Here is a 20,094-nt window from a genome sequence, read left to right as displayed (position 1 = left end):
ACTATTATGGGGATGGAGACTGTGAGCCCCACGTGGGGCAACCTGCTTACCTTGTATCTCCCCCAGCACCTGGAACAGTGCTTGGCACATAGTAAGCACTTAACAAATACCATTATTATTATTATTATTTACTTCCCAAGTGTTTAGTACAGTGCTCTGCACGGTAAGCGCTCAGTACGATTGAATGAACGAAATACCATTATTATTAAACTTCCCAAGCACTTAGTACAGTGCTCTGCACACAGTAAGTGCTCAATTAATACGATTGAATGAATGACTGAATAAGCGCTTGAGAAATACCATTATTATTATACTTCCCAAGCGCTTAGTACAGTGCTCTGCACACAGTAAGCGCTCAATAAATACGACTAAATGAATGACTGAAGAAGCGCTTAAGAAATACCATTACTATTATTCCCAAGCGCTTAGTCCAGTGCTCTACACACAGCAAGCGCTCAATAAAGACGACAATGAATGAGTGAATGAATAAGTGCATAAGAAATACAATTATTATTATTATACTTCCCAAGCGCTTAGTATAGTGCTCTGCCCACAGTAATTGCTCAATAAAGACGACTGAATGAATTGATGAGTGAAAAAATGCTGAATACCATTATTATTATTGTTGTTATACTTCCCAAGCGCTTAGTACAGTGCTGTGCACAGAGTAAGCTCTCAATAAAGACGAATGAATGAATGAATGAATGAATAAGCATTTAAGAAATACCATTATTATTATACGTCCCAAGCGCTTAGTACAGTGCTCTGCACACAGTAAGCGCTCAATAAAGACGACTGAATGAATGAATGAATGAATGAATAAGCGCTTAAGAAATACCATTATTATTATTATACGTCCCAAGCGCTTAGTACAGTGCTCTGCACACAGTAAGCGCTCAATAAAGACGACTGAATGAATGAATAAGAGTTTAAGAAATACCATTATTATTATTATACGTCCCAAGCGCTTAGTACAGTGCTCTGCACACAGTAAGCGCTCAATAAATATGACTGAATGAATGAATGACTGAATAAGCGCTTAAGAAATACCATTTAAAAAGTTACCTCAGGAGGAGGACCGGAAGTAGGGGCTCCGCATCCGGGGAGTTTTCTGCCCACAACCAAGATGGCCCCGCCCTCCCGGGCCGCTCTCTGCCCACAACAAAGATGGCGAGTCCCGGGCGGAAGTCCCGAGGAGGGGGTTGGCGGGTTTGACGTCATCGTGGCGCGCCGGAAGTGGCCCCCCACGTGTCGGCGGCGTTGTTGTGCCGCGGGAGCCGGAAGGGGGCAGCATGGCGGCGGACGGCGCGCCCCCGGCCCGTGGCCTCTTCAAGACCAAGTGAGCAGGAGCAGCCGCGTTTGTTCATTTATTATCATCGTCGTTATAGCAACCGTATCTGCTAAGCGCTTACTGTGTGCCAAGCACTGTTGCAAGCGCTGGGGGGATAATAATCATAATAATAATGAAGATGATGATGGCATTTGTTAAGCGCTCACTGTGTGCCAAGCACTGTTCTGTGGTTGGAGTAATAATAATAATAATGGTTTTTGTTAGGCGCTTACTAGGGGCCAAGCACTAGTCTAAACGCTGGGGGGATTATAATAATAATAATAATAATAATGAAGATGATGATGGCATTTGCTAAGCGTTCACTGTGTGCCAAGCACTGTTCTAAGGCTGGAGTAATAATAATAATAATGGTATTTGTTAGGCGCTTACTAGGGGCCAAGCACTAGTCTAAGCGCTGGGGGGATAATAATCATAATAATAATGAAGATGATGATGGCATTTGTTAAGGGCTCACTGTGTACCAAGCACTGTTCTCAGGCTGGAGTAATAATAATAATAATGGTATTAGGCGCTTACTAGGGGCCAAGCACTAGTCTAAGCGCTGGGGGGATAATAATCATAATAATAATGAAGATGATGATGGCATTTGTTAAGCGCTCACTGTGTATCAAGCACTGTTCTCAGGCTGGAGTAATAATAATAATAATGGTATTAGGCGCTTACTAGGGGCCAAGCACTAGTCTAAGCGCTGGGGGGATGATAATAATAATAATAATAATGAAGATGATGATGGCATTTGTTAAGCGCTAACTGTGTACCAAGCACTGTTCTAAGGCTGGAGTAATAATAATAATAATGGTATTAGGCGCTTACTAGGGGCCAAGCACTAGTCTAAGCGCTGGGGGGATAATAATAATAATAATAATAATGAAGATGATGATGGCATTTGTTAAGCGCTAACTGTGTACCAAGCACTGTTCTAAGGCTGGAGTAATAATAATAATGGTATTTGTTAGGCGCTTACTATGGGCCAAGCACTAGTCTAAGCGCTGGGGGGATAATAATAATAATGAACATGATGATGGCATTTGTTAAGCGCTCACTGTGTGCCAAGCACTGTTCTAAGGCTGGAGTAATAATAATAATAATAATGGTATTTGTTATGCGCTTACTATGTGCCAAGCACTAGTCTAAGCGTTGGGGGAGATAATAATAATAGTAATGATGGCATTTGTTAAGCGCTTATTGTGTTCCAAGCGCTGGGGGGATAATAATAATAATAATGGCATTGGTTAAGCGCTTACTATGTGCCAAGCACTGTTCTAAGCACTGGGGGGATAATAGTAATAATAATGATGATAGTGATGATGGCGTTTGTTAAGCGCTCACTGTGTGCCAAGCACTGTTCTAAGGCTGGAGTAATAATAATAATGGTATTTGTTAGGCGCTTACTATGTGCCAAGCACTAGTCTAAGCGTTGGGGGGGATGATAATAATAATAATAACAATAATGATGATGGCATTTGTTAAGTGCCTACTGGGTGCCAAGCACTGTTCTAAGCGCTGGGGGGATAATAATAATAATAATAATGATGATGATGGCATTGGTTAAGCGCTTACTGTGTACCAAACACTGTTCTAAGCACTGGAGTAATAATAATAATGGTGTTTGTTAAGTGCTTACTATGTGCCAAGCACTAGTCTAAGCGCTGGGGGGATAATAATAATAATGATGGCATTTGTTAAGCTCTTATTGTGTGCCAAGCACTAGTCTAAGCGCTGGGGGATAATAATAATAACAATGGCATTTGTTAAAACATTTACTGTGTACCAAGCACTGCTCTAAGCACCGGACTAATAACAATAATAATGGTATTTGTTAAGCGCTTACTATGTGCCAAGCACTAGTCTAAGCGCTGGGGGGTTAATAATAATAATGATGGCATTTGTGAAGCGCATACTGTGTGCCAAGCACTGTTCTAAGCGCTGGAGTAATAATAATAATAATGCCATTTGTTAAGCACTTACTATGTGCCAAGCACTAGTCTGAGCACTGGGGGGATAATAATAATAATGGTGATGGCATTTGTTAAGCGCTTACTGTGTACCAAGCACTGTTCTAAGCGCTGGTGTAATAATAATGATGATGATGATGGCATTTGTTAAGCGCTTACTACGTGCTAAGCACTAGTCTAAGCGCTGGGGGGGATAATAATAATAATAATAATGGCATTTGTTAAGCGCTTACTATGTGCCAAGCACTAGTCAAAGCGCTGGGAGGATAATAACAACAATAATGATGGCATTTGTTGAGCGCTTACTGTGTCCCAAGCCCTGTTCTAAGCGCTGGGTAGATAATAATAATAATGATGATGGCATTTGTTAAGCTCGTACTGTGTGCCAAGCACTAGTCTAAGCGCTGGGGGATAATAATAATATTAATGATGGCATTTGCTAAGCGCTTACTGTGTGCCAAGCACTGTTCCAAGTGCTGGAGTATTAATAATAATAATGGTATTAAGCGCTTACTATGTGCCAAGCACTGTTCCAAGCACTGGGGTGATAATAATACTAATGATGGTATTTGTTAAGTGCTTACTACGTGCCGAGCACTGTTCTAAGCACTGGGGTAATAATAATAATGGTGGTATTTGTTAAGCGCTTACTATGTGCCAAGCACTGGGGGGATAATAGTAATAATAATGATGACATTTGCGCTAACTATGTGCCAAGCACTGTTCTAATCGCTGGGGGGGATAATAATAATAATAATAATAATAATGATGGCATTTGTTAAGCACTTACTATGTGCCAAGCACTGTTTTAAACACTGGGGAGGATACAAGGTGATCGGGTTGTCCCACAGGGGCCTCACAGTCTCAATCCCCATTTTACAGATGAGGAAACTGAGGCACCGGGCCCACCCCTGACTTGAGCTCTGCAGCACTTAGGTCCATATTCATTCACTCGTATTTATTGAGCGCTTACTGCGTGCAGGGCACTATGTAATTATTTCTATCAACGTCCGTCTCCCCCTCTAGACTGTAAGCTCGGTGTGGGCAGGGAAGGTGGTATATCGTCATCATCATCATCAATCATATTTATTGAGCGCTTACTGTGTGCAGAGCACTGTACTAAGCGCTTGGGAAGTACAAATGGGCAACATATAGAGACAGTCCCTACCCAACAGTGGGCTCACAGTCTAAAAGGGGGGGACAAAACCAAACATACTCACAAAATAAAATAAATAGAGTAGAAATGTACAAGCAAAATAAATAAATAAATAGAGTAATAAATATGTACAAACATACATACAGGTGCTGTGGGGAAGGGAAGGAGGTAAGATGGGGGGATGGATATCGTCGTAGCATCCTCTCCAAAGCGCTTAGTACAGTGCTCGACCTGCCGTAGGCGCTCAATAAATGCGACTGGCTGACCAGGAGCTTTCCCGTTCTCTTCCCCGCAGCTATGCCGTATCTCGGAAGATCGAGCCGTTCTTCAAAGGAGGGAAAATCCAGGTAGCGTTGGGGCGGGTGGGGGGGACTCGGGGTCAAGCCCCCGCAAAGGGCGACTCCCCCAGCCTCCTCGTCACCCCCTTTAGCTTGGGGTCGTTTTAGGGGAGGGCCGACACCATCTCCGACACTTCTTCCACGTTGCGGAGGCGGAGGGTTGTGGGGGTGATTGTCCCGTCTCGGGGGGCGAATCAAGCATCCGCAGATTTCTCGGCCCCGGAGGCCAGGGTCCTCCCCGCTGGGTTCCCTGTTGGCGGTCGCGGGGAGACGGAGAAGGCGGCGGCGGCGGTTGGGGGGGACGATCTTTCCAGCCTTCCTGTGAAGAAGCGGCGTGGCCCGGTGGGTAGAGCCCGGGCTCGGCGGTCAGAAGGACCTGGGTTCCCATCCCGGCCCCGCCGCTCGCCTGCCGGGCGACCTCGGGGACGTGACTTCACCTCTCTGGGCTTCAGTGACCCCGTCTGGAAAACGGGAATCGAGAGCGTGAGCCCCATGGGGAGCGGGGGCCGCGCCCAGCCTGATTAACCTGTATCTCCCCCAGCACTCAGAACAGTGCTCGGCGCAGAGCACGCGCTTAACAAGTGCCGTCGTGGTTATCGTTCCCCGCCCCCCCTCCAGATCAGCAGCGACGGGCGACACATGTTCTGTGTCTGCGGCAGCAAGCTGAACGTTGTGGATGTGGCCACGGGGGCCGTGGAGCAGAGGCTGGAACAGGTGAGGGGTGGGAGAGGGGCCGGACCACCCCGGGGGGCCAACGGTCACCCCCTTTCGGTTCGCTCCGTCCGGCCTCGCTCGGAGGGAGGCCCCTTCCGACTTCGCATCCGGCGGTCCGAACTGAGCTCGGTGTGGGCGGGGATTGTCGCTCCTTATTGCTGTACTTTCCCAAGCGCTTAGTACAGCGCTCTGCACGCAGTAAGCGCTTAATAAATACGATTGAATGAATGAATGAGTACTGAGAGCTTGGGAGAGTCCAATAGAGTAAGTAGACATGATCCCCGCCCTCGAAGAGTTTTCAGTCTCATCTGTCCTTTATTTGTTTCTACTGATGTCTGCCTCCCCCTGTAGACTGTAAGCTTGCTGTGGGCGGGGACGGCATCTTACCTCCTTCCCTTCCCCACAGCACCCGTATATATGTTTGTACATATTTATTACTCTATTTATTTACTTATTTTGTTTATACATATCTATTCTATTTATTTTATTTTGTTGGTATGTTTGGTTTTGTTCTCTGTTTCCCCCTTTTAGACTGTGAGCCCACTGTTGGGTAGGGACTGTCTCTAGATGTTGCCAGCTTGTACTTCCCAAGCGCTTAGTACAGTGCTTTGCACATAGTAAGCGCTCAGTAAATACGATTGATGATGATGATGAAGTAAGCGCTTAATAAATACGATTGAATGAATACTGAGAGCTTGGGAGAGTCCAATAGAGTAAGTAGACGCAATCCCCGCCCTCGAAGAGTTTTCGGTCTCATCTGTCCTTTGTTTCTACTGATGTCTGCCTCCCCCTGTAGACTGTAAGCTTGCTGTGGGCGGGGACGGCATCTTACCTCCTTCCCTTCCCCACAGCACCTGTATATATGTTTGTACACATTTATTACTCTATTTATTTATTTATTTTACTTGTTCCTATCCTATTTATTTTATTTCGTTAGTATGTTTGTTTTTGTTCTCTGTCTTGCCCTTCTAGACTGTGAGCCCACCGTTGGGTAGGGACTGTCTGTATACGTTGCCAGCTTGTACTTCCCAAGCGCTTAGTACAGTGCTCTGCACATAGTAAGCGCTCAATAAATACGATTGATGATGATGATGAAGTAAGCGCTTAATAAATACGATTGAATGAATACTGAGAGCTTGGGAGAGTCCAATAGAGTAAGTAGACGCAATCCCCGCCCTCGAAGAGTTTTCGGTCTCATCTGTCCTTTGTTTCTACTGATGTCTGCCTCCCCCTGTAGACTGTAAGCTTGCTGTGGGCGGGGACGGCATCTTACCTCCTTCCCTTCCCCACAGCACCTGTATATATGTTTGTACATATTTATTACTCTATTTATTTGTGTATTTTACTTGTACCTATCTATTCTATTTATTTTATTTCGTTAGTATGTTTGGTTTTGTTCTCTGTCTCCCCCTTCTAGACTGTGAGCCCACCGTTGGGTAGGGACCGTCTCTATACGTTGCCAGCTTGTACTTCCCAAGCGCTTAGTACAGTGCTTTGCACATAGTAAGCACTCAGTAAATACGATTGATGATGATGATGAAGTAAGTGCTTAATAAATACGATTGAATGAATACTGAGAGCTTGGGAGAGGCCAATAGAGTAAGTAGATGTGATCCCCGCCCTCGAAGAGTTTTCAGTCTCATCTGTCCTTTATTTGTTTCTACTGATGTCTGCCTCCCCCTGTAGACTGTAAGCTTGCTGTGGGCGGGGACGGCATCTTACCTCCTTCCCTTCCCCACAGCACCTGTATATATGTTTGTACATATTTATTACTCTATTTATGTATTTTACTTGTACCTATCTATTCTATTTATTTTATTTTGTTAGTATGTTTGTTTTTGTTCTCTGTCTCGCCCTTCTAGACTGTGAGCCCACCGTTGGGTAGGGACTGTCTCTATACGCTGCCAGCTTGTACTTCCCAAGCGCTTAGTACAGTGCTTTGCACATAGTAAGCGCTCAGTAAATACGATTGATGATGATGATGAAGTAAGCGCTTAATAAATACGATTGAATGAATACTGAGAGCTTGGGAGAGGCCAATAGAGTAAGTAGATGTGATCCCCGCCCTCGAAGAGTTTTCAGTCTCATCTGTCATTTATTTGTTTCTACTGATGTCTGCCTCCCCCTGTAGACTGTAAGCTTGCTGTGGGCGGGGACAGCATCTTACCTCCTTCCCTTCCCCACAGCACCTGTATATATGTTTGTACATATTTATTACTCTATTTTACTTGTACGTATCCTATTTATTTTATTTCGTTAGTATGTTTGTTTTTGTTCTCTGTCTCCCCCTTCTAGACTGTGAGCCCACTGTTGGGTAGGGACCGTCTCTATACGTTGCCAGCTTGTACTTCCCAAGTGCTTAGTACAGTGCTTTGCACATAGTAAGCGCTCAGTAAATACGATTGATGATGATGATGAAGTAAGTGCTTAATAAATACGATTGAATGAATACTGAGAGCTTGGGAGAGGCCAATAGAGTAAGTAGATGCGATCCCCGCCCTCGAAGAGTTTTCAGTCTTATCTGTCATTTATTTGTTTCTACTGATTTCTGCCTCCCCCTGTAGACTGTAAGCTCGCTGTGGGCGGGGACGGTCGGTTATGTTGTTATGTGGTACTCTCCCGAATGCTTAGTACGGTGCTCTTCACATAGTAAGCGCTCAGTAAATGCCGCTGATCAGTCAGCGGTTTTTACTGAGCGCTTAGAGTGACTAGAGCGCTGTACTGAGGGGTTGGGAGCACCCAGGGGGATCAGAGGGCGTGGTTCTCCTTGGGGGGCTTCCCAGCTTGCCCCTTTTGGGGGGAGGCGGGCAGCCCCCTGCTCCCCGGGCTCTGCCCCTCACCTTGTCACTGTCGGCTTCAGGAGGATCAGGAGGACATCACGGCGTTCGTCCTCAGCCCCGATGACGAGGTGGGTGCGGGCCCGTCCCGGAGGCGGGGGGATAGACGCGCTGACCTTAGGGGGCAGGGGCGGGGGCGGGGGACCCCCCTGAGGCCGAGGCCCGGCTGCTCCCGCAGGTGCTGGTGACCGGGAGCCGGGCGCTGCTGCTGACCCAGTGGGCTTGGCGCCAAGCCCAACGCACCCGCACGTGGCGGGCCGTCCACTCCGCCCCCGTGGCCTCCATGGCCTTCGACCCCACGACCACGCTGCTGGCCACAGGTAGCCGCCGCGGCGGGGGCCGGGTGGGGGGCCGGGGCCCGGCGGGGCGGCCCCCGGGCCCGGGCTGACCCCCTCCCCGCCCCCAGGAGGCTGCGACGGCTCCGTCAAGCTGTGGGACGTGGTGAGGCAGCACGGGACGCACAACCTCTGCGGCTCCCCGGGCGTCGTGCAGTAAGTGGGCCCGCGGGGAGGGAGGGGGCCGGGCCGAGGTCCCCGGGGCTGACCTCCGGCCCGCGCCTCCGTCCGTCCGCCCCCAGCCTGGTCGCCTTCCACCCGGACATCTCGCGGCTGCAGCTCTTCTCCTCGGCCATGGACTACAAGATCCGCCTGTGGGACCTGCGCTCGGCCACCTGCGTGGCCGTCCTGGAGGGCCACTACAGCGCGGTCACCTCGCTGGCCTTCGGGCCCGACGGGGATACGATGATCAGGTCCGGGGGCCGTTCCGGGTGGCGAGGGCCGCGTTGCTCGGGTCAGCCGGGGGGCCCGGAGGGACCTGACCCGGGCCAACCTCCCCCCCAGCTCCGGGCGGGACAAGATCTGCACCGTGTGGAACCTGAAGACGAGGCAGACCGAGCGGACCATCCCGGTGTTTGAGGTGGGCCCGGGGAAGTGGGGAGGGCCGGGGGCGGGCAGAGGGGGCCCCGAGGGGCTGACCAGCCCGGGGCGGGCCGGTCTCTCGCCCCGCAGAGCGTGGAGACGGCGGTGCTGCTGCCGGAAGGGCCTGACTTCTCGGCCCTGGGTGTGAAGAACCGGGGGCTCCACTTCCTCACCGCCGGCAGTCGCGGTAAGCGCGCGGCGGAGACGGGACCTCCGGGCTGGGGGGGCCTCCGGCTCCCCGCTTCTGCCCCGTGGGTGACCCCCAGCCCTTCCCCGCAGGACTGTTGCGCGTGTGGGCGGCGTCATCGGGAGCATGCGTGCACCGCCAGGAGCGGGGCCCGGGGCTCCCCGCCGACGACGGCGGGGGCGAGGCGGAGGCCGGCCGCAGCCTGACCCAGTGCGCCCTGGTGCCGGCCGCCGGCCTGGTGGCCGCGGTCACCGCCGAGCACAACATCCTGCTGTACGACGCCCCGACCCTGCGGCTGCAGAAGCAGGTAGCGGGCGGGCGGCGGGCGGGCGGGCGGGCGGGCCGGGGGGCTGCCACCCGGGGGGGCAGCGGCCTGAGGCCCCCGGGCCCCGTCCGTCAGTTCGCAGGGCACAACGACGAGGTGCTGGATGTGCGCTTCCTGGGACCCGACGACTCGCATATCGTCGTGGCCACCAACAGCCCCCAGCTCAAGGTGTTCGAGCTGGCCACCTCCGCCTGCCAGATCCTCTACGGCCACGCCGGTGAGGGCCCGCCGACCACCCCCTCTCCCCACGATGCTCACCCCCCACCCCGGCTCTTCCCGGCCACCAGACGGTTCTGTGGCAGGGTCGTTCCTTCCCTTCCTCTGCCTTGGCCAGCGCAGACAGAGATAGTAATAATGATAGCAAAAGCAACAATAATGGCATTTGTGAAGTACTTACAATTGTCAGGCACTGTTCTGAGCGCTGGGGTAGATGCACGATAATCGGGTCGGACACAGCCCCTGTCCCACGTGGTCTTCATCCCCATTTTACAGATTCATTCGGTCTTATTTCTTGAGGGTTTACTGTGTGCAGAGCACTCTCCAGATGAGGGAACTGAGGCCCGGAGAACTTAAGTGACGTGCCCAAGGTCACACAGAAGACGTGTGGCGTAGGCAGGATTAGAACCCACATCCTCTGACTCCCAGTCTGCATTACCCAGTAGGCCATTCTGCTCCTTTCCTCTCTCTGCCTTGGGCAGCCTGGGTGGAAATTTAACAATAGTAATAATAATGATGACGTTTATTAAGCGCTTACTATGTGCAAAGCACTGTTCTAAGCGCTGGGGAGATTACAAGGTGATCAGGTTGTCCCACGGTGGGGCTCGCAGTCTTAATCCCCATTTGACAGATGAGGTCACTGAGGCACAGAGAAGTTAAGTGACTTGCCCAAGGTCACGCAGCTGACAAGTGGCGGAGTCGGGATTTGAACCCATGACCTCTGACTCCAAAGCCCGGGCTCTTTCCACTGAGCCAGGTTCGTTAAGCACTTACTATCTTTTAGACTGCGAGCCCACTGTTGGGTAGGGACTGTCTCTATATGTTGCCAATTTGTACTTCCCAAGCGCTTAGTACAGTGCTCTGCACATAGTAAGCGCTCAATAAATACGATTGATGATGATGATGATGTGCCAAGCACCGTTGTCATTCTTCTTATCTCCTGATTAGCTTGTGTTTACCCCAGCGCTTAATACAGTGTCTGCTAACACGGTAAGCGCTCAATAGATGACTTTTAAGGAAAAAAGCACTGGGGTAGACACAAGCTAATCTGGCTGGACGCAGTCCCCTGTCCCATATGGGGTTCGTAGTTGCAATCCCCGTTTTCTAGATGAGGTAACTAAGGCACAGAGTGAAGTGAAGTCACACAGCAAACCCGCAGTGGAGCAGGATTAGAACCCACGGCCTGAAACTCTTAGGCCTGGCTCTAACCATTAGGCCACGCCGCGCCTCTCCTCACTTGGTGGGGGCCGTTCTTCCTGATGTCTGGCCGCCGTCCCTCGAGCAGCAGGGATGGCGGAGGGGTCGCGGTGTGAGGGTCGTCGGGGGCTGGGGGCACCTCTCACCCTCTCCCGTCGTCCCCGGCAGACACGGTCCTAGCTCTGGAGGTCTTTCGGAAGGGACGACTCTTCGCCAGCTGTGGCAAGGTCAAGGGGGTTAGGGTGGCCCCCCGGGGCCGCCGGTGGGGGAGGAGGGCGGGGTCGGTGGGTCCCGGCGTTGGGGAAGGGGGGTCCCTCGGTGCCCACGGGTGGTCTCTGGGAACGCGTCTGCGTGTCGTTCCGTTGTACGCTCCCGAGCTTTTAGTACAGCGCCCAGCACGCGGTAAGCGCCCGGCACATCCGCCGCGCTGAACGAATGGTCCGTTGCAGGACCGCAGCGTGCGGTTGTGGAAGTTGGGCAAGGCAGGAGCGGTCAGCTGCGTGGCGGTTGGCACCGGACACACCCACGGCGTGGGCACCGTCTGCTGCTCCAGGTACCCGCGGGGCAGAGGGTCAGCCGGGGCCGCGGAGGCCGGGCGGGCGGTTCCGGAGCCTGAGCCGGGACGCTTTCTTCCCGTTGCCGGTGGCCGGCGCCCAGGATGCAGGAGAGCTTCGTGGTGACCGGCAGCCAGGACTGCACGGTGAAGCTGTGGCCCCTCCCCAAGATCTCCGGCGCGGGCTCGGGGTCCGGCTTCCTCTCCCTGCAGGCCCGGGCCACCCAGCGGGCCCACGACAAGGTCGGTCCGGGGGGCGGGGGCGGGCGGCCTCTGACCCCGGGGGTGGGCGGAGGAGGATGCCGACCCCGCGACCCGTCCCCTCCAGGACATCAACAGCGTGGCCGTGTCCCCGAACGACAAGCTGCTGGCCACGGGGTCCCAGGACCACCTGGCCAAGCTGTGGACGCTGCCGGACCTCACCCTGCTGGGGGTGCTCTCCGGCCACCGGCGCGGCATCTGGTGCGTCCAGTTCTCCCCCATGGACCAGGTGCTGGCCACCGCCTCGGCCGACAGCTGCGTCAAGCTCTGGGCGCTGCAGGACCTGGCCTGCCTGAAGGTGAGGGCGGGGGCGGCCCCCCCCGGGGGGCTGGGCGGGGGGCGCCCGGCCTCGGCTCCCGTGACGGGGGTCCGGACCCCCCCGCCCCTGCCGCCCCACAGACGTTCGAGGGCCACGACGCGTCCGTGCTGAAGGTGACGTTTGTGAGCCGAGGGACCCAGCTGCTCTCCAGGTACGGGGCGGTGGCGGCGGGCGGGGACCGGTGGCGGGAGCGGGAAGCGAGACCCTCCTCCTCCTCCTCCTCCTCCTCTTCAGCGGGTCGGACGGGCTGCTGAAGCTGTGGACCATCAAGACCGACGAGTGCGTGCTGACCCTGGACGCCCACCAGGACAAGGTGTGGGGGCTGCATTGCAACCGGAAGGACAACTGGGCCCTCAGCGGGGCCGGCGACGCTTGCGTCGTGCTCTGGGAGGTACGTGGCGGGGCCGGCGGGCAGGCTCGCGCCTGGCAGCGGGGCCAGGCTGGACGGCCGGGCGCTGACTGCGGCCGGCGACGCCCGCGGCTCGAGGGCGGGTGGGTGGGCGGGCCGGGCACGGGGGCGTGGGTTTCCTCTGAGCCCGCCGGACCGGCGGCCGGACGGCGGCGGGGGCTGACCCGGGCTGGGGGCCGCGGGGGTCTTCCCGCAGGACGTGACGGAGGTGGAGCTGGCGGAGAAACAGGCGAAGCAGGAGGAAGAGATTTTGAAGTGAGTGAGGGGTGGGCCGCCCTCCGTCCATCCTGTCCCCCCTCTCCCTGGGCTGGATCCGGGCGTCCCCCGGACCTCGGGCTGACCTGGGGCCGCCCCCTCCCCGGTTGGTCCGTCGCAGGCAGCAAGAACTGTCCAACCTGCTCCACGAGAAACGGTACCTGCAGGCCCTGGGCCTGGCCATCTCCCTGGACCGACCCCACACCGTGCTGACTGTGGTGACCGGTGAGTGACAGGACGGACCGCTCCGCCGCCCACAGATAGTCCCCGTCCCCCCCGTCCGGGTGTCCCCGTCAGAGGGCCCCGACCCCAACCCGTCCCGCGTCCCCACAGCCATCCTGCGGGACGCCGACGGCCAGGAGAAGCTGGAGAAGAACATCATGCGGCTGCGGCAGGACCAGAAAGGTTAGGGTCCGGCCCGGGAAACGGGGGGAGGTGGGCGGGGGGCGGGGGCCGGGCTCACCCCGGCCCCCGCCCACCTCCGTCTAGAGGCCGTGCTGAGCTTCGCCGTCACCTGGAACACCAACTCCCGGAACTGCCACGTGGCCCAGGCCGTGCTCGGCGTCCTCCTGCGGCACGAGTCCCCGGACCGGCTGCTGCAGTACCAGGGCATCCGGCCCGCCGTCGAGGCCCTCCTGCCCTACACCGGTGCGTGCCCGCCGCCCCCCGGGAGGGCCTTCGGGGACGGGGTGGGCTCGGCCCCGGGGGCGGGGGGACGGCGCGCACGGAGAGCCGGGGAGGGAGGAGACCTGGAGTAGGGGAGGGGGGCTATGCCAGGTGGGTGGCCACCCCCCCTCCATGAGCCTGACGGGCCCCTCCCCCTCTCCAGACCGGCACTTCCAGCGCCTGGGCCGCCTCCTCCAGGCTGCTATGTTTGTGGATTTCATGTGGCAGAGCATGCGGTTGGCGTCCGGGCCCGCCGTGACCGACGAGCCCCTCTGATCCCCCTGCCCTGTGGCACCCGCGGACTCGCCCTCCTCTGCCAGCCGGCTTCTCTGAACCCGCTACTTTGCGACGCCCACGGACTCACTTTTCCCCCCGACTTTTGTAACAGAACGAACTGGATAAAGAGATGTTTATTTATGAAATGAGGGTGACGGCTTCCCCGCCCGGCCCCCTTTCCCAGAGCCTAGGACAGCCGGTCACACGTCCAACAGGCTGGGGTCCCGGGGCGGGCAGCGGGCCGGGCAGAGCTCGCCTGGGTCTGGGCGAGCTGGCTTTGCCCGATTCTGCCAGCTGGCCAAGCCGTGCCAACTCGGAGCCCGGGCTGAGGCATGGGGTGGCTACCACTGGCCCCACCGGGCCCCCCGCCTTGGGAGCCAGCCTGTTCCAGAGTGCCAGGCTGGGCTCAGGAAGAGAAGGGCCCCTCCGCCATCCAGCCCAGCCCCGCCGTGGCTCCCAGTCGCCCCTCAGGAACCAGAGCTAGGGTTGGGGGCGGTCGGCAGGTCGACCTGGGAGGGGCCAGCTTGGGCCCAGCGCCCGGCATCGGGTCACCGTACTGCACCGCTGCAGGATCTCAGAGCGTGTGGGTCGGCCGGGCACGGCCGGGACCGTGGTGAGGGTCTCCGGCCCGGCCCCGGACCTCCGGGACGGGATGGGCGGCTCCACGGGATGGCCCTCCGGAGAGCGGGAGCCCAGGGCGACAGGCGGCCGGGCGCTGGGCGCCGCAAGCAGGAGGCCCAGCAGGGCCTGCAGTGGTCCGGGCGGCGGCGGGTGGTAGGCCCGGAGGCAGGCGGAGGGCAGGAGGCCGCTGCGGCCCCGGTACCTGAAGGGGCGGGGGAGAGAGCCGCGGGATGGGGCGGGGTCCCCCTCTCTAGGCCGCGCACCCCCAGACCCGCGGGAGCCCGGGGCCGGACTGACCTGCAGTGCCACCAGCCGCTGTCGGGCGCCTCCAGCACGTCCAGCGTCACCCCGGCCAGCACGGACAGCTCGTCCTCACTCCGGGCCGCGTGCGCCGCGCCCGTGTAGTAACGCTGCGGGCCTGCCGGTCGGGGAGGGCAGAGCTGGCCGGCTGGGCTGTGCCAGCGGGGGCCGGACCGGGGAAGGGGCACTGCTAGGTGGGAAAACCGGGAGGGAAGCCAGAGGGTCCTACCAGGGGGCGTTGGGTGGGGGGCAGCCCTCTCCGGAAGGGACGGAGCCATCTCCAGGTAGGGGGCCGGGAACCAGGCAATCTGTTCTTCCTCATTCTCCACCAGCCACCAACCTGCGGGGCAGGGGCAGGGTGGCACTCGGCGTGGGCCGGGGGCGATACCCAGGACCCGCTGCCTGAAGCCCCCGACCCGCATTAAGCTCACCCTGGGCAGGGAATTCATTCGTTAATACACTCAAATCGTATTGATGGAGCACTTACTATGTGCAGAGCACTGTACTGAGCGCTTGGGAACTACAAGTCGGCAACATATAGAGACGGCCCCTACCCAACAGCGGGCTCACAGTCTAGCGGGGGGAAACAGGCAACAAAAAAACAAAATAAATAGATGTGTCTGTTAGGCTCTTATATTGTCCTCTCCCAAGCGTGCAGTGCATTGCACGCAGCAAGTGCTCGATAAATTTGAATGACTGAATGAATGGTACTTATTAAGCGCTTAGTATGTGCCAAGCACTGAGGTAGATAGTTAATCAGGTTGGACACAGTTCCTGTCCTGCTTTGGGCATGGATTGTCACTCTTTATTGCTGAATTGTATTTTCCCAAGCGCTTAGTACAGTGTTCTGCACACAGTCGTGGCTCAGTGGAAGGAGCCCGGGTTTGGGAGTCCAAGGTCGTGGGTTCAAATTCAGCTCCGCCGATTGTCAGCTGTGTGACTTTGGGCAAGTCACTTCTCTGTGCCTGTTACCTCATCTGTAAAATGGGGGTAAAGAGTGAGCCCCACATGGGATAACCTGATCACTTTGTAACCTCCCCAGTGCTTTGCACATAGTAAGCGCTTAATAAATGCCATTATTATTATTATTACAGTATGTGCTCAATACATTTGATTGAATGAATGGGGCTCACAGTCTCAATCCCCCTTTTACAGATACGGTAACTGAGGCCCAGAGACGTGACTCGCCCAAGGTCACCCAGCAGACGTGGCGGAGCCGGAATTCGAACCCAGGTCCTCCTGACTCCCAGGCCCGGGGTCCGTTCACTCAGCCCTGCTGCTTCTCTCTAACCCAACCTCATTCATTCATTCAATCGTATTTATTGAGCGCTTACTGTGTGCAGAGCACTGGACTAAGCGCTTGGGAAGTACAAGTTGGCAACATATAATAATAATAATGGCATTTATTAAGCGCTTACTATGTGCAAAGCACTGTTCTAAGCGCTGATATATAGAGAGCTATAGAGACCGTCCCTACCCAACAGCGGGCTCAAAGTCACCTCCCGCTCGGATGAGCCCTCAATCAATCAATCGATCGTATTTATTGAGCACTTACTGTGTGCAGAGCACTGGACTAAGCGCTTGGGAAGTACAAGTTGGCAGCATATAGAGACATTCCCTACCCAACAGTGGGTTCACAGTCTAGACAAAATAAAATAAATGGAATAGATATGTACAAGTAAAATAAATAGAGTAATAAATATGTACAGACATATATACAGGTGCTGTGGGGAAGGGAAGGAGGTAAGATGGGGGGGATGGAGAGGGGGACGAGGGGGAGAGGAAGGAAGGGGCTCAGTCTGGGAAGGCCTCCTGGAGGAGGTGAGCGCTCAGTAGGGCCTTGAAGGAAGAGAGAGTGACCCACAGGCCACCCCAGCTGTGGCCGAGCCGGGCGGGAGAGTGAGGGTTAGTGGTCCTGGGACCCCAGGGTGCCCCCGGCGAGCTGCCCACCGGAGGATGCTGTGGCGAGCACGTGCAGCCGCTGGGCACGGGAGGTGCGAAAAGGGCGGTCGGCGATGTCGCGAGTCCGGAAGGCCTCCAGGCAGCGACAGGACCGCTTTGTGGCCCTCTGGATGGTGAGGCTGGGGGGGCTGCGCGGACCCCCGCCCTCTGGGCCCGCCTGAGAGGCGGGCAGCATCACCACGCTGCAGGGAGGGGGGAGAGGTGATGCCCTCCGGCCTGCCAGCTCGACCGCCGCCGACCCCAGTTTCCCGAGAGGGACAGGGGTGGGAAGGGCTCCCGGGGGTCCACGGTGAGGGAAGCGGGGGGACGAGGAGAGGGTGATGCCCACGCATCTGCTGGCCCCTAGGCAGTTTCCCTCAGCGCTGCCCACTTCGCTTGCCCGCCAAGGGCCCAAGACTCAGCACAGGGGGCTTCATGGCAGGTGGGTGAGGAGGGGCCGATGCTTAAAGATCTAGAGAAGCAGCGTGGCTCCGTGGAAAAAGCCCGGACTTTGGAGTCGGAGGTCATGGGTTCAAATCCCGGCTCCGCCAATTGTCAGCTGGGTGACTTTGGGCAAGTCACTTCACTTCTCTGGGCCCCAGTTACCTCATCTGTAAAATGGGGATTAAGACTGAGAGCCCCCCGTGGGACAACCTGATTACCTTGTTACCTCCCCAGCGCTTCGAACAGTGATTTGCACATAGTAAGCGCTTAATAAATGCCATCATTGTGATTATGATTATTATTATAACCCCCAGGTCTGACCCCTGAGCCCCGGGGGGCGGCTGGGTGGGCCTGACCTTCCGTCGGGGAGCCTGGGTGCCAGGTCCTGGGACTGCGCTGAGAAGAAGGCCAGCACGGCCTGGGCTCGGGCCACCTTGCCCCCCGCCCGCAGCAGTTGCCCGGAATAGGCCTCCAGCAGCCGGAGCCGGGTGGACGCTCGGCCCAGGCCCCTGACCCGACCCCCGACCCGCCAGCCGGGCCTGGGGATCAGGGTCGCGTCTGCAGTGCGACCGGAAAGAGAGGAAAAGAGGGTTAGGGAGAGGGGCCTTTAGAGGCCCCCCAGCTGGCCCCTGACCACCCAGCATCGGCCCCCCACAAAGCACGCACACCCCCATGCCACACACAGGTGCACCCTTGCACAGCCCCCAACATGCGTGGCTTGGGGTGGCACTGGGGTGGGAGTGGAGGCCCCAGACCAGGCCCTGAGAGCCCCCTCCCCGTCTCTGGGCAGACCTGACCTTTGAGCTTGGGGAGGACCCGGTCTGACTTCCGCAGCAACCCCGCTTCCAAGGGGAACGTCTTCTTCAGCACCTTCTGTGGGCAAGGCGGGGCGGGCAGTGCTGGCTGGGCACCCAGGTGGGCAGTGCCAGCGGTGGGGCGGGGGTCCAGCAGGAGAGGGGCAGGGGATCAGAGAGGGGGGCGAGGAAGAGGGTGGATGGGGGGAGTAGGGAGAAGGAGGGATGGGAGAGTGGGGGGAGTTGGGAGAGGAGGGGAAGAGGGAGGGATGGGAGTATAAGGGAGAGGGAGGATGAGGGGAGTTGGGGGAGAGAGGGATGGGGGAGAGGGAGGATGAGGGGAGTTGGGGGACAGGGAGGGATGGGAGAATATGGGGGAGAGAGGATGGGGGAAGTGGAGGGAGTAGGGGGAGAGGGAGGGATGGGAGTATATGGGAGGGGGAGGATGAGGGGAGTTGGGAGAGGGAGGGATGGGAGTATATGGGAGAGCGGGAGGATGAGGGGAGTTGAGACAGGGAGGGTTGGGAGTATATGGGACAGAGGGAGGATGAGGGGAGTTGGGGGAGAGGGAGGGATGGGAGTATATGGGAGGGGGAGGATAAGGGGAGTTGGGAGAGGGAGGGATGGAAGAATATGGGAGGGAGGGAGGTTTAGGGGAGCAGATCTGGGGCAGGGGGAGGGGGTGGGGGCTCACGTGGAGTTCCTTGAACTGGGCGAAGGTCCGGAAGATGAGCCCGTGGGTGCCGTCGGACCAGAGCACGGACAGCATGTAGCGGGTCTGTGGGATGGGGGAGAAGGGGGTGGGGGCTGAGAGGCGTCTCCCCCAGTGACTGGCCCGTGCCCCCCCTCCATCCCCCCGGCCCCTACCTTCCCCTTCTGGGGGGGCTGCATCCAACCCACCGCCCGGACCTCCGTGGCCCAACGCGGGGCATTTGGGCTCATGTCCTGGCCTCTGGGCCTCCGGCTGGGCCTCTGGGCCTCCTCCTCTGGGCCTCGGCCTTATAGAGGGGCCGGGGCCGGGCAGGGGGAGGCACCGCCCCCATCCCAAAGAGATGATGATGATGATTGATGATGATGATGGTACTTGTGAAGCGCTAGCTATGGGCTTGTTCTAAGCGCTGGACCCTGTTTCTAGGTGGTGCTTTCATTGACACTCTCCTCCTTCCCCTCCCCACGGCACCTGTATAGATGTTTGTACAGATTTATCACTCTGTTTTACTTGTACATATTTACTATTCTATTTATTTTGTTAATGATGATAATGGTAATAATGATGGCATTTATTAAGCGCTTACTATGGGCAAAGCGCCGTTCTAAGCGCTGGGGAGGTTACAAGGTGATCAGGTTGTCCCCCGGGGGGCCCACAGTCTTCATCCCCATTTTACAGATGAGGTCACTGAGGCCCAGATAATAATAATAATAATAATAATAATAATAATAGCATTTATTAAGCGCTTACTATGTGCAAAGCACTGTTCTAAGCGCTGGGGAGGTTACAAGGTGATCAGGTTGTCCCACATGGGGCATAGTCTTCATCCCCATTTTAGAGATGAGGTAACTGAGGCCCAGAGAATAATAATAATAATAATGATGATGGCATTTATTAAGCGCTTACTATGTGCAAAGCACTGTTCTAAGCGCTGGGGAGGTTACAAGGTGATCAGGTTGTCCCACATGGGGCATAGTCTTCATCCCCATTTTAGAGATGAGGTAACTGAGGCCCAGAGAATAATAATAATGATGATGGCATTTATTAAGCGCTTACTATGTGCAAAGCACTGTTCTAAGCGCTGGGGAGGTTACAAGGTGATCAGGTTGTCCCACATGGGGCATAGTCTTCATCCCCATTTTAGAGATGAGGTAACTGAGGCCCAGAGAATAATAATAATAATAATGATGATGGCATTTATTAAGCGCTTACTATGTGCAAAGCACTGTTCTAAGCGCTGGGGAGGTTACAAGGTGATCAGGTTGTCCCACGTGGGGCATAGTCTTCATCCCCATTTTAGAGATGAGGTAACTGAGGCCCAGAGAATAATAATAATAATAATGATGATGGCAT

General features: G+C 56.1%; 2 protein-coding genes across 2 annotated transcripts; one reads left to right on the top strand and one right to left on the bottom strand.

The window, feature by feature from the left end:
* The first annotated feature begins 1,275 nt into the window (after positions 1–1,275).
* Positions 1,276–14,027, top strand: TBL3 (transducin beta like 3). Its single transcript, XM_038762530.1, has 22 exons — positions 1,276–1,339; positions 4,758–4,809; positions 5,419–5,514; positions 8,375–8,422; positions 8,530–8,671; positions 8,758–8,842; positions 8,929–9,099; positions 9,191–9,266; positions 9,359–9,455; positions 9,548–9,762; positions 9,856–9,997; positions 11,362–11,420; positions 11,643–11,746; positions 11,851–11,989; positions 12,075–12,305; positions 12,407–12,477; positions 12,561–12,717; positions 12,932–12,990; positions 13,112–13,215; positions 13,324–13,395; positions 13,480–13,638; positions 13,820–14,027. The coding sequence occupies exons 1-22, from the start codon at positions 1,293–1,295 to the stop codon at positions 13,930–13,932; spliced, it is 2,439 nt and encodes an 812-aa protein (XP_038618458.1). The 5' UTR covers positions 1,276–1,292; the 3' UTR covers positions 13,933–14,027.
* On the bottom strand, positions 13,949–18,974 carry NOXO1 (NADPH oxidase organizer 1). The gene is given in 10 exon segments (XM_038762534.1): positions 13,949–14,386; positions 14,388–14,488; positions 14,491–14,755; positions 14,851–14,971; positions 15,083–15,193; positions 16,804–16,997; positions 17,595–17,796; positions 18,036–18,111; positions 18,727–18,810; positions 18,900–18,974. Coding segments are annotated over 10 exon segments (1,545 nt in total). The 3' UTR covers positions 13,949–14,070.
* Between the last annotated feature and the right edge of the window lie 1,120 nt (positions 18,975–20,094).

The sequence above is a fragment of the Tachyglossus aculeatus genome, chromosome 21 (genome assembly GCF_015852505.1).
Source record: "Tachyglossus aculeatus isolate mTacAcu1 chromosome 21, mTacAcu1.pri, whole genome shotgun sequence".
In the NCBI taxonomy this organism is placed as follows: Eukaryota; Metazoa; Chordata; class Mammalia; order Monotremata; family Tachyglossidae; genus Tachyglossus; species Tachyglossus aculeatus.
The sequence above is the reverse complement of the archived record's forward strand: the minus strand, read 5'-3'. Positions and strand labels throughout refer to the sequence as shown.

Coding starts and splice junctions, on each gene's coding strand:
- TBL3 (XM_038762530.1), top strand. CDS start 1,293: ATGGCGGCGGACGGCGCGCCCCCGGCCCGTGGCCTCTTCAAGACCAA. Junction 4,810..5,418: donor TCAAAGGAGGGAAAATCCAG/GTAGCGTTGGGG, acceptor CCCCCCCTCCAG/ATCAGCAGCGACGGGCGACA. Junction 8,843..8,928: donor GGCTCCCCGGGCGTCGTGCA/GTAAGTGGGCCC, acceptor GTCCGCCCCCAG/CCTGGTCGCCTTCCACCCGG.